The following is a 13,040-nucleotide window of genomic DNA, read 5'->3' on the forward strand; positions in this document are numbered from 1 at the left end:
GCACTGTATATATGTATATATATATATTATACAGTACTGTGCAAAAGTTTTAGGCACTTGTGAAAAATGTTGCATAGTGAGGATGTCTTCAAAAATAATGGCATACATAGTTTTCATTTATCAACTAACATCATACCAGTCCAGTAAACATAAAAAAGCTAAATCAATATTTGGTGTGGCCACATTTGCCTTTAAAACAGCCCCAATTCTTCTCGGTACACCTGGACACCTTTTCTTGGTTGTTGGCAGATAGGATGTACCACGCTTCTTGGAGAATTCCCCACAGTTCTTGTAACTGTTTAGGCTCAATTGCTTCTGTCTCTTTGTGTAATCCCAGACTGACTCGATGTTCAGTGGGGGGCACTGTGGAGGTAATGCCATCTCTTGCAGAGTGCCCTGTTCTTCTATTCTAATCTTTTCTATTTGCAAAAGTAATGTTTGGGTGTCTAAAATGTATTTTTCCTATTGACACACTAAAGCTGAAGATATAAATAATCATCTTATGACAAATGTTTTGTATGAAACATCTTAAGTGCCTAAAACTTTTGCACAGTACTGTACATATATGTGTGTGTGTATATATACATATATATATATATATATATATATATATATATATATATATATATACACACACACACACACACACATAAATTGCAGACTGTGTTTTTTGCAGAAAGTCAAATGCTGTGTGATGCAATGTGTGCAAGGTATTATTATGTAACCTTATCTTTTCTCTTGTTTGTTCCATCAATGATATCCTCATGTCTGCCTTGGTCTTCTTCATCATCAAAATCACCATCACCACTTCTGTCCCCAGAGGCCTACAACCCCGAAAACACACACAGTGAACCCGCTGTGTACGTTACAGGTCACTCTACCACAAGAGGGAGTACCATCTCAACAAGAATTACACCCAAGGACAAAAAAAAAAAACATGCATGCTGCTTTCATTGAACCATGAGAAAATGGCCTCATATACTAAGGAAAGGAAGCTGAGGTCAGTGTAGGACTGCTCTGAGACCAATAGCACAAAGCCAAATTCTTCTCAGAGGGGTACAGATTATAAACTAAAGTAGTTCATGTGTAACGCATTATACACAGATTCTCACAGTCATAGAAACCTGGAAACTTTTTTTTTTTCTAAATTGGCCAAACTACTGTATTTAACAAATCTGTCTGAATGATTCTGGTCTAACTTTTAATGACTTTTAAATGTAATGTCCAGTAATTACAAATGACTGAAAAAGCTTTGTGTATTCATTGGTCAAATATGTGGAAACCCTTAAGAGACAGATCATGCACTCACGCCAGGATCATCCTCCTCACACTGTTCTTCAGCTGCCCTGGGGTCTGGTTTTATTACCAATTGCTGGATAGAGCCCTGAAAAATATAAAGAGAAAAACATGGGGGTTAGTAGTTCAGCAATATAATACAGTACACAAATTGTTTGCACATTTCACAAATTGTGTAAAATGATTGCTCTGTATATTTTCAGAATACCAAGTGGTTAATCTCATTGCAATCATGTTTGTAAATAAGTGTTGCCTGAAGCTGTAGGCCACTGTGTATGCATGCAGGCAGCAGTGAGTTGTATCTGGTTTTATTTCTAACACCAGCAAACAGCTTTCAGGAGTACATGAGCACAGATACATCCAGTGCTCTGTGATGTGCCAACAGTGCTAAAAGGAAGGTCATACATTTCAAGCAATTATCAGCAGGCTTTCAGAAGAACGCTCCCCTGGTATACTCATTAGTATTTAATGGGTTCCTATAGCCACACTTTCATCAAAGTACAACAGAGATATATGATGTTCATCAGCTACTTTTAAGGCATTATGAACTGTCATAGTCTAAACAACCATAAAACAATGACAAGCAAAACTCAGATAACACATAATAACGCAATAACATTATTAACGTCATAGCATGCAAAAGTGAAAGAACTTAACAAAATTCAAACCCTGAGAGTAAACTACAATAAATGTGCCATAAGGAGTAACTATCTAGAAAACCTATGCAGAATGTCACTGAAAAAAAAAAAAAAAAAAAGAATTAACCTAATATATATGCTTCATGTGGTAACATCTGAATTAACTGGTTTTCTTCAAATCATCCAAACTTTTTATTTAACATCATTGAAACCTGGTGGAATGTCACACCAACAAAAGTTATTTTAAGGGTTAGTTCAGGTAGAAATAGCTCCTTAAGTTGGTCGTTCCTGTTTACCACTTTTTAGTGTAAGGAAAGGAAACTTGAAATGGAACAAAAAACGTTAAGCTAGACTGACTCAATTAAACTGACTAAACAAAACTGCATTTTGTTGATCATTAAGGACTGGATCCCACATTGTATCAGCAATTCTACTTTTGTTTGTACAATTTGTACAGGTAGCCCCTTACTGACTGTTCTCTACCCTTAGTGAATGACAATTAAATTTAAATCCCTTTATTTACAGTATATTTAGTACAGCAGCAAATTCCCTTAAAAAAAAACACAAAAAAAACAAACGGGGGTCAAGTGTCTTATTAAGAGGGCACAGCCATAATTGTAACTATATAGATTCAGATCGTAATTTTAGGAGTTTGAATTTGGGGCCTTTGTACCCACCAGCCTGGATTCGCCACTTCTCTCTTTAACTGTATGTGACAGTTTCATGGTCAGTCATGCTCCTGGAGGAGGCCCATCAAGCATTACGCCACATAACACAAAGGATTCTCCCTCCTTAAAGTCATTTCCATGACAACAAGTCTCACCAAACACAACATACCAACCCAGGGACAAAAGCTCCTTTACTTCAGCTGTAATACTTTAGTTTATATGGGGGCAGAGAACAAAATAAGGTTCTTCTTCAATTTAACAATCGCCTATTTGTTATAGTATTGTGAGTGTTTTAGAGAGTTTAAATGTAAATAATTTAAGGAACAATTCATTTATAGTCAACTAATGATTTTGAATCAAGGAAGGAATTTTTTATAGCAACCTTGAGCAATTCTTCATCACGGATCAATGATAGATACTACTGACTCAATGTGAACCAGTCAGTTTATTTCCTTTGAGGTGAATCTCTCTGAGATGCCTCAAGGCCTTCAAGATGCAAGTAATAGCATCTCTGCAAAATGATAAAATCAACAGTAATGTGTTTACAGCTAATCTTCTATGTTATGTCATTGTTTGTGAGATGTTTTTTAAGAATACCTGTAAATACAAGACCCAAGTTCTATGGAACTGTAAAATGGTGACCTACCACAAATCTCTCCTGGCCAGTACTGCCTGCATTTGCAACAAAGATGCCCGAGCCTGGCTCAAAGCTGAGAGGGTGCTGAGTCCTCTTCAGGGGGGCACTGTGGTACTCCTCACAGTCCATATAGAGCCGCACCTCCTCGTGCTCTACTGTGAGCGTGAAGTGGTTCCACTGCTGTGTCATGTCAGGCACTTTAAAGGAAGCCACCTGCTGGGTATCACTGGCTCCTGGCTCATTGTAATACAGTACAATCCTCTGGGTCTTGTCCTCCACAGTTGTCAGGGCCAGGCCCAGATGAATAATCTTCTGGGAGGCATCAGTGATGGCAAACAGCATGCCTCCCCGAGAGCTGGCAGGCTTTAGGGTGACAATAATGGCAAAGTCCCTGAAGAATGGCTCAGGTATGAAGGTCTGGGTCAGTCTACCTACATTAGCATCAGGCCCAAAGTTGTAGGCAGGGAAACCCTCATAGCCAGTGATAAAGGACACAGAAGGAGGAAGAGGAACGCCGACTAGCTCAGTCAGGACCAGGTGACCCTTGGACCCTCGCTCTGAAAAAAAAAAAAAAAAGTACAACGGAATGATTAAAATGAAAGACAGTAGATACTTTTAAGGGGATGGAGGTCGGCTGGAGCGCCCTCATTTCAGGAGCGGTGCTCGGAGATGGGAAGGGTGGCGGCCTTTGAAGAAGGGTCATTTAGAAGACTGGGGAAGTTTAACTTATTCCTGGAGAAATGGGGCAGGTATCTGTCATTTATGGATGTGTGATTATTATACATATATATATATATATTTTGTGTGTGTGTGTGTGTGTGTGTGTGTGTGTGTGTGTGTATGTGTGTCTATATCATGTACAACCACTGGGATGTTGTTGGGGGCAAGGGTGGGATTGGGGATTGGGAGGAGGAGGGGTAATAGTGGGGGTTAATGTTGATTCTGTGTATATATGTTTTGTTTTTCTATGTTCAAATAAGTGAATCAATAAAAATTGTTAATCTGAAAAAATGAAAGACAATATACTGTACAGTCATAAAATCACTTCCTACTATTTTTATAATATAATGTCTACTCATATTGAATAAAAATATGGTACCACGCACTGTAAAAAGTTGTAACCTACAATTGTTACTGTACCTCAACAGTCTATTTCTACTTAGTCTAAAAATTGCTTTCTTAATTTGTCAGGCATCTGATTAAAGCTGAAGTATGTCATTTCTGCGACATTAGCGCCAATGAACGGAATTAAAAAAATAAACAATGTTTTCAAAACAGCTTTTGGAATATGCCACTCGTCTGCTGTTGTTTGAACCATTAAATAGTCCCGCCCCCAGCTCACACCATTGATTGAGAAATGTTGTTGGGGCGGGTCTAAGTGGGTCGCTCTAAACAAACACAGGAAATGTATAGTGCCACAGAGACAAAGCATTTACAATTTTTGAGAAAAACCTCTGAATGACTTGTAGTTGTCTCTGCATATTAAGCTGGTATAGATGGAAGTATTTTAGCAAGCCACATACGTTTTACCTACATCACTCAAAGATTATATGGGCAGGCAAACTTGTGAATTACAGTTTATGGCAGTCTGTTCCCAAAACACATGTAATGCATTAGTGCACAGCACAGCTGAACACTGACTTTCCTAGATTCAGCGACCACAAACAAAGTACTGCAACACACTGCATCTGAAGGTATTGAAGAGGAATGCATGCAGTGAAGGTGCTTTGATAGCCGCATACATTAGTCAAATCAATCAGACATTAATTTAAGAAAATGTCTCAGCCCCAGGGGTAGTTTCACCATCTTCCTCTCTGCCCGGAATCAGCATGTGGCCCCGCAACCAGCGCTCCATCAGAGACCCCAGTTTCCAGTGTCCAAGAGCCTCCTGTTCCTAATCCTATTATAGTAATATCATGTGATAGGGATTTAGGGTTATTCTATGAGAAAAGAGGGCTTGCCAAGCACCAGCACGTTGATCTCTCTAACACAACAGTGTGGCACTATTAGAAACGTTTTAGAGTTAAGCTGGTCTTTTATATCTGATAACCTCATTAAAAAAAAAAAAAATCTCAGTAATGATCAAACTACATGGCTTAACTCCAAATGACATTTGGATAAGTTACCACTAACAATATGGTAATGATTCACAGCAACACAAGTTTCTCCTGTCAGTTCATCACAAAAATAACTGAATGAAAACCCTAAAGAAACATATTTATACTTTATTAGACTAGATTTTATTATATTCACAGTCATAAAGGATGAGCATGTTATAAAAAAGTTATTTGTGACTAAGGTAATGTTTAGATTGAATCTAAGAAATTAAACAAGCATGTTTGAAGAGATAGTTCACCCCAAAATGAAAATACTGTCATCATTTACTGTTCCAAACCCATACAACTTTCTTTCTTTTATGGAACACAAAAGGAGACATTAGGTTAAATGTTAGTCTTTGTCACCAATGACTTTAGTTTTATGAAAAAAAAAAAAATGAAAAAAAAAGATGCAATGAAAGTGAATGGCAACTGAGACTAGCATACTTCCAAATATCCCCTTTTGTATTTCAATGAAGAAAGAAAGGCATATGGGTTTGGAACAACACGAGGGAGAGTAGACCTTTCATTTTTGGGTGAGTTACCCCATTAACATTGAAAATTGCCCCAGTCAGTTCAACAAAAATCTCATTAGTGTCATCTCAATCTCAGGTAATGTCCTCCCTTTCATTACCCCTCATTACAGCGAACACTCACCACTTTTCCACATTCTGAGAGGTCTCTTAGCTCTGGGTTTGCTGGCTCCTTCAGTGGGCTGAGGAGGGGAGGTTGGGAGGACGGGGACTGTGCTCTCTTCTGGTGCTGTAGTGGTGGGTGCAGGTGTGGTGACAGCAGAAGCAGGTGTGGTCTTCTCTTGGCTCCACAGAAACCTGAACCACTGAATCTGAGAGGAATCAGAGACCAGACTCAGGAGCACCAGGCAGGTCAGAGGCAGTACTGGGGCAGCCATGCTGGGTGGTTCAGCGAGGTAGATAAGCGTGCGTTGGCTGTGAATACAGCAAGAACCTGCTCTCTGCACTGCTCTCTGTCACTCCTCCTGCACCACTCCTCTGCATTCTGAGGGGCCCCAGAGCAGACCCCAGACCCCCTAGGAGCCCCTTAGTACCCTACAACAGCACACAGACTTTGGTATTCAGCAGGGCAGTCAAATGTCCGATCCTCTGTGCCAGAGAGTCCATCACAATAGGATTGTTGAGCGTACACAGAGGAAAAATGCACATCCTCTGACCTCCACCTCTCCTCCCGTCCTCCCTAAACTCCCTCTACCTATTACTACCTCTATAAAAAGATTCAGCACAGGAGCATGGCACTGGGGTTTGCTTTACAAACAAATGGCCAAATGGAAGATTTCACAAAAATGAGCAGCTTTTGAGAGTTTAAGAGCTTCCAAAATGTTTTTCTTCTGCTTATAAGGGCCTTGACAAGCAAAGACACACTGACCAAAGAAAACAGCATACTTCCATATAAGGGCATTAGGATACTGGATCCATTTTCAATGCCACTAGGGCATTCATGTCTGGAAAAAGTGCAGGCGGATAAGAAAAGTAATACATTAAAAGTACACAGCAGTCTTATGGGGAAAACAAAGTGATTACATATTCAGTTTTGGGGAAGGTACTTTGATTCTGCAGCTTCCCAAGCTACAAGCAACTCATAACTTAAAGTAGCTACAGTCAAGCTACTCTTTTAAAAAGTAGTTAGCTACACTAGTTACTGAAAAAGTACAGTAGCTACTGTAACTACACTGAAGCTATTTAAAGAAGAAAGTATATTTAAATATATGACAATCAGAGTCACGTGACGCAATGCGAGGATCGGACGTGTGAACAGCGAGCTCTGCGCACTTTGCTAGTTTTAACACTTTTAATGACATAAACCAGTGAGATTCGTTGCACTCTGTTCTATAACTGTTCTAAGAGGACAATATGTCAAAGAATTAAAAATCCTCGGGCTCTGGAGACATTAAAAGACACTTACGTGCTCAAGCTGACGCCCCTGAGCAGGCCGCAAGCCTGGGAGTCAATTTAGTCGAGGAGATGCAGGAAATGCGGCGATGCTGATGAAGGTCATTGCTGACTTGGAGGATCTTGCTGTGATACGTCGATCGATCACTGCCATGAAGGCAAAGTTCACTGATGTGGTTACAAGAGTGGGGGGTGTCGAGAAACGAATCGATTACCTGGAGTCATCGGAGAGGGAATTAAATGCTAATTTGCTAGCGACCAAGGTGGATTTGGAGCATGTCTGGGAGAAGTTGGAGGACATGGAGAACTGTAGCCGGCGGAATAACGTCCGTATCGTCGGAATTCCTGAGGGCAAAGAGGGACAGCATATGGTGAAATTGCTGGATGGGCTCTTTCCGAATCTGCTCGACATAGCAGGCCATAAACTGGAAATCAAGCGAGCTCACAGGGTTCCTGCTCAGTGATCCGTGAAGGGAGACTGGCCCCGATCAATTCTGGCCAAATTTCTGAGATCATCCGATAAAGATCTTGTGTTACGCGAGGCGAGGAGTAAAGAAACCACAGCATTTTCTTGTCCCAGACTTTGCGATTTTGACAAGAGAGAAACGTGATCGATTCAAGGAATGCAAGAAACTTTTACATCAACAGAAGGTCACTTTTGCATTGATATTCCCAGCCAAATTGAGAATAAATGCTAAGGATGGCTGTAAAACATTCACATGCCCACAGCATGTGATGTCCTTCATAAAGTCAATGGAGTGAGTAAGTCATCTTGCTGTACTCACGTTGCAGCCGAGTGGACCGGCTCACTGAACATTTGCTTGACTGTTTGAGAAATCTGCATGCTTTTTTTGTGCTGGTTCTGCCTAGCGGCTGGAGTTTATTTTGTAGAGGAACACACCTTCAGGACAGTTTTATGGATGAATCTACACTCTCTTTGTGCTTATTCCGCCTATTGGCTGGTGTTTGTTTTATAGACTATCTTTTGTGTTGTAATTCTTTCTCACCAAATTTGTATAGAAACACCAGACTTGAGCAATCCAACAGCAAGGCTGTCACGGGGGTTCTCGTAGGCGTGCATGGACTGTTTCAGTTTGGAGGGATGGACGCCAGTTGGCGCTGTCATGTGCGGGGTTAATGCGCACGTTTTTCTTTTTTCTGTTTGTTTTGTTCTGGGGGATGTTCGGGTTTTGATGGTTGCTCTAATGTTGGAATGTGGTCTTTATAAACTTGTTTTTGACACACAACCTATTTTTTCTTATATGTCAAAATGTTAACTGTTAACATGAGTGGATTGTCTCTACACGCGGAATGTGAATGGGTTGGGGCACCCCATAAAAAGAAGGAAGGTTATTTCTCTTCTTAAGCATAAGAAATATGATATAGTGTTTCTTTAAGAAACGCACATTTCTCTGCAGGAAGCTGAAAAATTTGGGAAGATATGGGGTGGGCATTTTTTTTATAGTGCTGGCTCAAATAAGAGCAGGGGAGTCATTATGCTGTAAGTAAACATCTACAATTCAAATGTCTCAAACAGAGTAAAGATAAAATAGGAAGAGTCATTATTGTTTTAGCTGAAATTCAGGGACAAAGTCTTATTTTGGCTAATATTTATGCACTTAATGTTGATGATCAGGGCTTTTTTATAGATCTTGAATGGATGTTGCAAGCTGCTGGCACCCCTCAGATATCATATTGGGAGGAGACTTTAATCTTTTGATGTCCTTGATCATAGTGAAGCAAAAGTGTGCAAGCCCCCTAGAGCAACACTGACGCTTCACAGGATGTGTAAAACTTTTGATGTTTGGAGACTTTTGAACCCATCTGGTAGGGACTATACATTTTTTTCATCAGTCCATAAGTTTTACTCTAGAATAGATTGTTTTTTTATATCTAAGTCCCTCATTTCATCTGTTGTTGATTGCTCAGTTGGAAACATTTTAGTCTCAGATCACGCCCTGGTGTGTTTAGAGGTGCTGCCACATATGGAGAAAAAGAAATCATATAGTTGGCGCTTTAATGTATCCTTTTGCAAAATCCTGAATTCCAACAAATGCTAAAGGCTGAAATCAATGTCTATCTTCTGTGGGCGTGGCTTGGGAGGCACTTAAGGTGGTTCTTAGGGGCCGGATCATACAGTATGCCTCATTCACCAAAAAATCCAAAGCACAAGAACTTGTGGAATTGGAAGGGAATATTAAAAGTGCCGAGGCCGAGCTGAAGCGCTGAATGTTGTCTAATGGCCTCAGGGAACTGACCCAATTGAAATACAGATATAATACTATTTTGTCGCAGAAGTTGGAGTTTTGGCTATTCAGGGCAAGGCAGTCATACTTTGAGTCGGGGGACAAGGCAGGAAAACGTCTGGCTAGATATATAAAACAGAGAGAGTCTTTGTCTACCATTCCCTCAGTGAAATCTGCTGGTGGTGAAATATTTACCTCGGGCATTGATATTAATAATGTTTTTAAAGAATTCTATCTTGATCTCTAGAATTCCACGTCTTCGTCAACTGATGAAGATATTAGAAACTTTGTGGAACCATTAGAACTTCCTAAACTGACGACTGAGCAAAATAATTCTCTTGATTCTGAGATCAACTTGGAGGAGCTTGGCGAGGTAATTAAGGCCTTGCCTACAGGCAAGGCTCTGGGGCCAGACAGCTTTGGCACTGAATTTTTTAGATCTTATGCTACAGAACTGGCTCCATTTTTGCTAGAAGTTTATACGGAATCATTAAAGAATGGAAAGCTTCCACCAACCATGACACAAGCCCGGATCAGTCTGATTCTTAAAAAGGACAAAGATCCAAACGAGTGTAAGAATTACCGTCCAATTTCCCTGATCCAGCTAGATGTTAAAATATTGTAAAAAATTTTGGCTAACCGATTAAATAATGTTATGACATCTCTTGTGCATATAGATCAGGTGGGGTTTATTCGGGGCCGAAACTCTTCTGATAACATCAGGCGTTTCATCAGTATCATGTAGTCAGTGGCGAATGATCAGACTCTGGTCGCCGCCATCTCACGTAGAATGCGATTATCTTTTTAAAGATTTTGGAAATGTATGGGTTCGGGAATACTTTTATTGTATGGATTAATTTACTTTATAGACACCCGGTAGCAGCGGTACAAACAAATGGATTAATTTCTGATTATTTTACTCTGGATAGGGGCACCCGGCAGGGTTGCCCTCTTTCCCCCTTATTGTTCTGTCTTGCCCTGGAACCATTAGCAGCCGCGATAAGAAAGAAGGATGATTTTCCAGGGGTGGTGGCAGGAGGTGTGGTGCATAAGCTTTTTCTTTACACAGATGATATTTTATTATCCATCTCCGACCCTACTAGATCTATGCCTTGCCTCCACAGAATTATTAATTCCTTTTCTAAGTTCTCAGGATACAGAGTCAGTTGGTCTAAATCCGAAGCTTTGTCTCTGACAGCGTACTGCCCGGTAACAGCTTTTCAGCCGGGTGCCTTCCAGTGGCCAAAACAGGGCATTAAGTATTTGGGTATTTTATTCTCAGCAAATTTGTGTGATTTATTTAGAGTTAATTTTGACCCTTTAGTAAAAAGGTTTTCTAGTGATGTGGGCAGGTGGGCTTCATTACATTTATCTATGATTGGGAAGGTTAATGTTATTAAAATGAATTGTATTCCAAAATTCAACTACTTGCTACAATCCCTCCCTATAGATTTCCCCCTCTCTTATTTCAAGCAATTTGATAGCATAGCAAAATCCTTCATTTGGAATGGTAAATGTCCCAGATTACATTTCAGTAAGTTGCATAGGCTGATTGACATAGGTGGGCTAGGCCTACACAAGACTTTGTTTTATTATAATGCATTCGGTCTCAGACATTTGGCTCATTGGTCGCTTCCACCTGAGAGAGCCCCTCCCTGGTTTTGTATTGAACAGGAAGTTCTTGCCCCTATTTTGCCATTGCAAAGCCTTTCTATCAAGCTAACTGGAGAAGTTAAGTTACACCCCATTATCTTGCATTTGCATGCGGTATTGACAAAAGTGTCCAGAGTGTTTAATTCGGACATTTATTTAAATGTTGCTTCAAGCATATGGCTGAACCCAAAGTTATGTATTAATAAGTCCCCTTTCTGTTGGACAGAGTGGATTGTGAGGGAGGTTAATATGCTCGGTGACCTATATGAGAGTGGAGTGTTGAGATCCTTTGAAAATATGGTTCAACATTTTGGGATTCCCATGTCTCAATTATTTAAGTGTTTACAGCTGTGCCACCTGCTTTGTACTATTTTTGGGAGTAGCATACACCCCCCTAAAGCGGCAGATCCTCTGGGAGTGGTGATTACTGCTTTTGGAAAAGGTCATGAGGCATCAGTGTATTACTCCCTGCTAATTCAGAGTCTGGGGGACGGAGCTCAAGAGATTATGGGAGAAAGATTTAAACTTGGTATTGGAGGAGGGAGTGTGGGCTAGGATTCTAAAACACAAAAATAAGCCTGCATCTAGAGATGCATGGGTGTGCTTATGCAATTTAAGATTTTACATTGATTTTATTAGACCCCCTCTAGATTGTATAGGCTTAGTCTTAAAGACACACCCACCTGCTGGCGATGCCAATCAGAAGATGGAGACACTACCCATGTTTTTTGGTGGTGTGTTAAGATCCAAGAATTTTGGTTGAAGGTTCAGAGTTTTATGTGTGATGTATTGGGCACTCAAACTGTATTTTAGGCGATGGCCGGTCATTAATATAGGGGATAAGTACATAAAAAATTGGGTCCTAGCCAGTGTTATGATCGGCAGACAGGTCATCCTTAGGGGATGGAAGTCGGCTGGAGCGCCCTCATTTCAGGAGTGGTGCACAGAGATGGGCAGGGTAGCGGCATTTGAGGAGGTGTCGTGTAGAAGGCTAGTCAACCGGGAGATGTTCGATAAAAAGTGGGGCAGCTATCTGGCCTTTTATTTTTTATTTCAGTAGTGGTGGCATAGTGGGCTAAAGCACATAACTGGTAATCAGAAGGTTGCTGGTTCAATCACCACAGCCACCACCATTGTGTCCTTGAGCAAGGTGCTTAACTCCAGGTTGCTCCGGGGGAATTGTCCCTATAATAAGTGCACTGTAAGTCGCTTTGGATAAAAGCATCTGCCAAATGCATAAATGTATATACTATATATATAATTTTTTTTTTTTTTATCTGTGTGTGTACTTGGGCTTTGGCCACAGGGATGTTTGTTGGCGGTCAGGGTGGGGTTGGGGATTGGGAGTGGGGAAGGGAAATAATGGGGTTTAAGGGGGATAGTGGTTGACTCTGTACATGAATGTTTTGCTTTGTTATGTGTCATGCTTGAGGAGCAACCAATAAAAATGTAAATCTAAAAATATATAACAATCAGATGATATTATTTAATCTGCAATCAATTGAAACAACCTTCTGTTATTATTTCTTTTCACACAAATTTAGTTGCTCCATCAAGTTTCAATAAAAATAAGTAAAAGTTTTTTTCTAAAAACTTATTTAGAAAAGCTAAATTTCCTTAAGGGATGCCTTTAGCCCCGTTGTACCTTACAGCATGCCGGTGCAGTACGGTATCCGAATCCTCAGTATTCATAAAAGAGTAGGTGAGAAATACCCAGATGACCTTCTATATCAGCGAGATCCTGAAGTGTGCATCCACTGGACACTTTACTATCCCAAAATGTCACAGGATGAGCTGAGGCTGAGGAGACGTGATATTCAAAACGTTGCATAAAAAAAAAAGAATGGCAGAGAACGACGAGTTGGATGGTTCATTTCAACT

The 13,040-nt window shown here is 40.4% G+C and overlaps 1 protein-coding gene across 2 annotated transcripts in view; it reads right to left on the bottom strand.

Annotated features, from left to right (window-relative positions):
- Positions 1-13,040, bottom strand: part of col15a1b (collagen, type XV, alpha 1b) — an 86,750-nt gene that overhangs the window by 50,936 nt on the left and 22,774 nt on the right. Inside the window, exons 1-4 of one of the 2 annotated variants that reach the window (XM_051696782.1) lie at positions 5,993-6,585; positions 3,249-3,796; positions 1,310-1,384; positions 726-824 (exon numbers count right to left, since the gene is read on the bottom strand). In XM_051696782.1, coding sequence (XP_051552742.1) covers positions 726-824; positions 1,310-1,384; positions 3,249-3,796; positions 5,993-6,245 — 975 coding nt within the window. In that variant the 5' untranslated portion in view covers positions 6,246-6,585. Of the gene's footprint in view, positions 1-725; positions 825-1,309; positions 1,385-3,248; positions 3,797-5,992; positions 6,586-13,040 lie in introns of those variants that run through there. The other variant, XM_051696783.1, reaches the window with a different exon arrangement.

The sequence above is a fragment of the Myxocyprinus asiaticus genome, chromosome 5 (assembly GCF_019703515.2).
Source record: "Myxocyprinus asiaticus isolate MX2 ecotype Aquarium Trade chromosome 5, UBuf_Myxa_2, whole genome shotgun sequence".
Lineage (NCBI taxonomy): Eukaryota > Metazoa > Chordata > Actinopteri > Cypriniformes > Catostomidae > Myxocyprinus > Myxocyprinus asiaticus.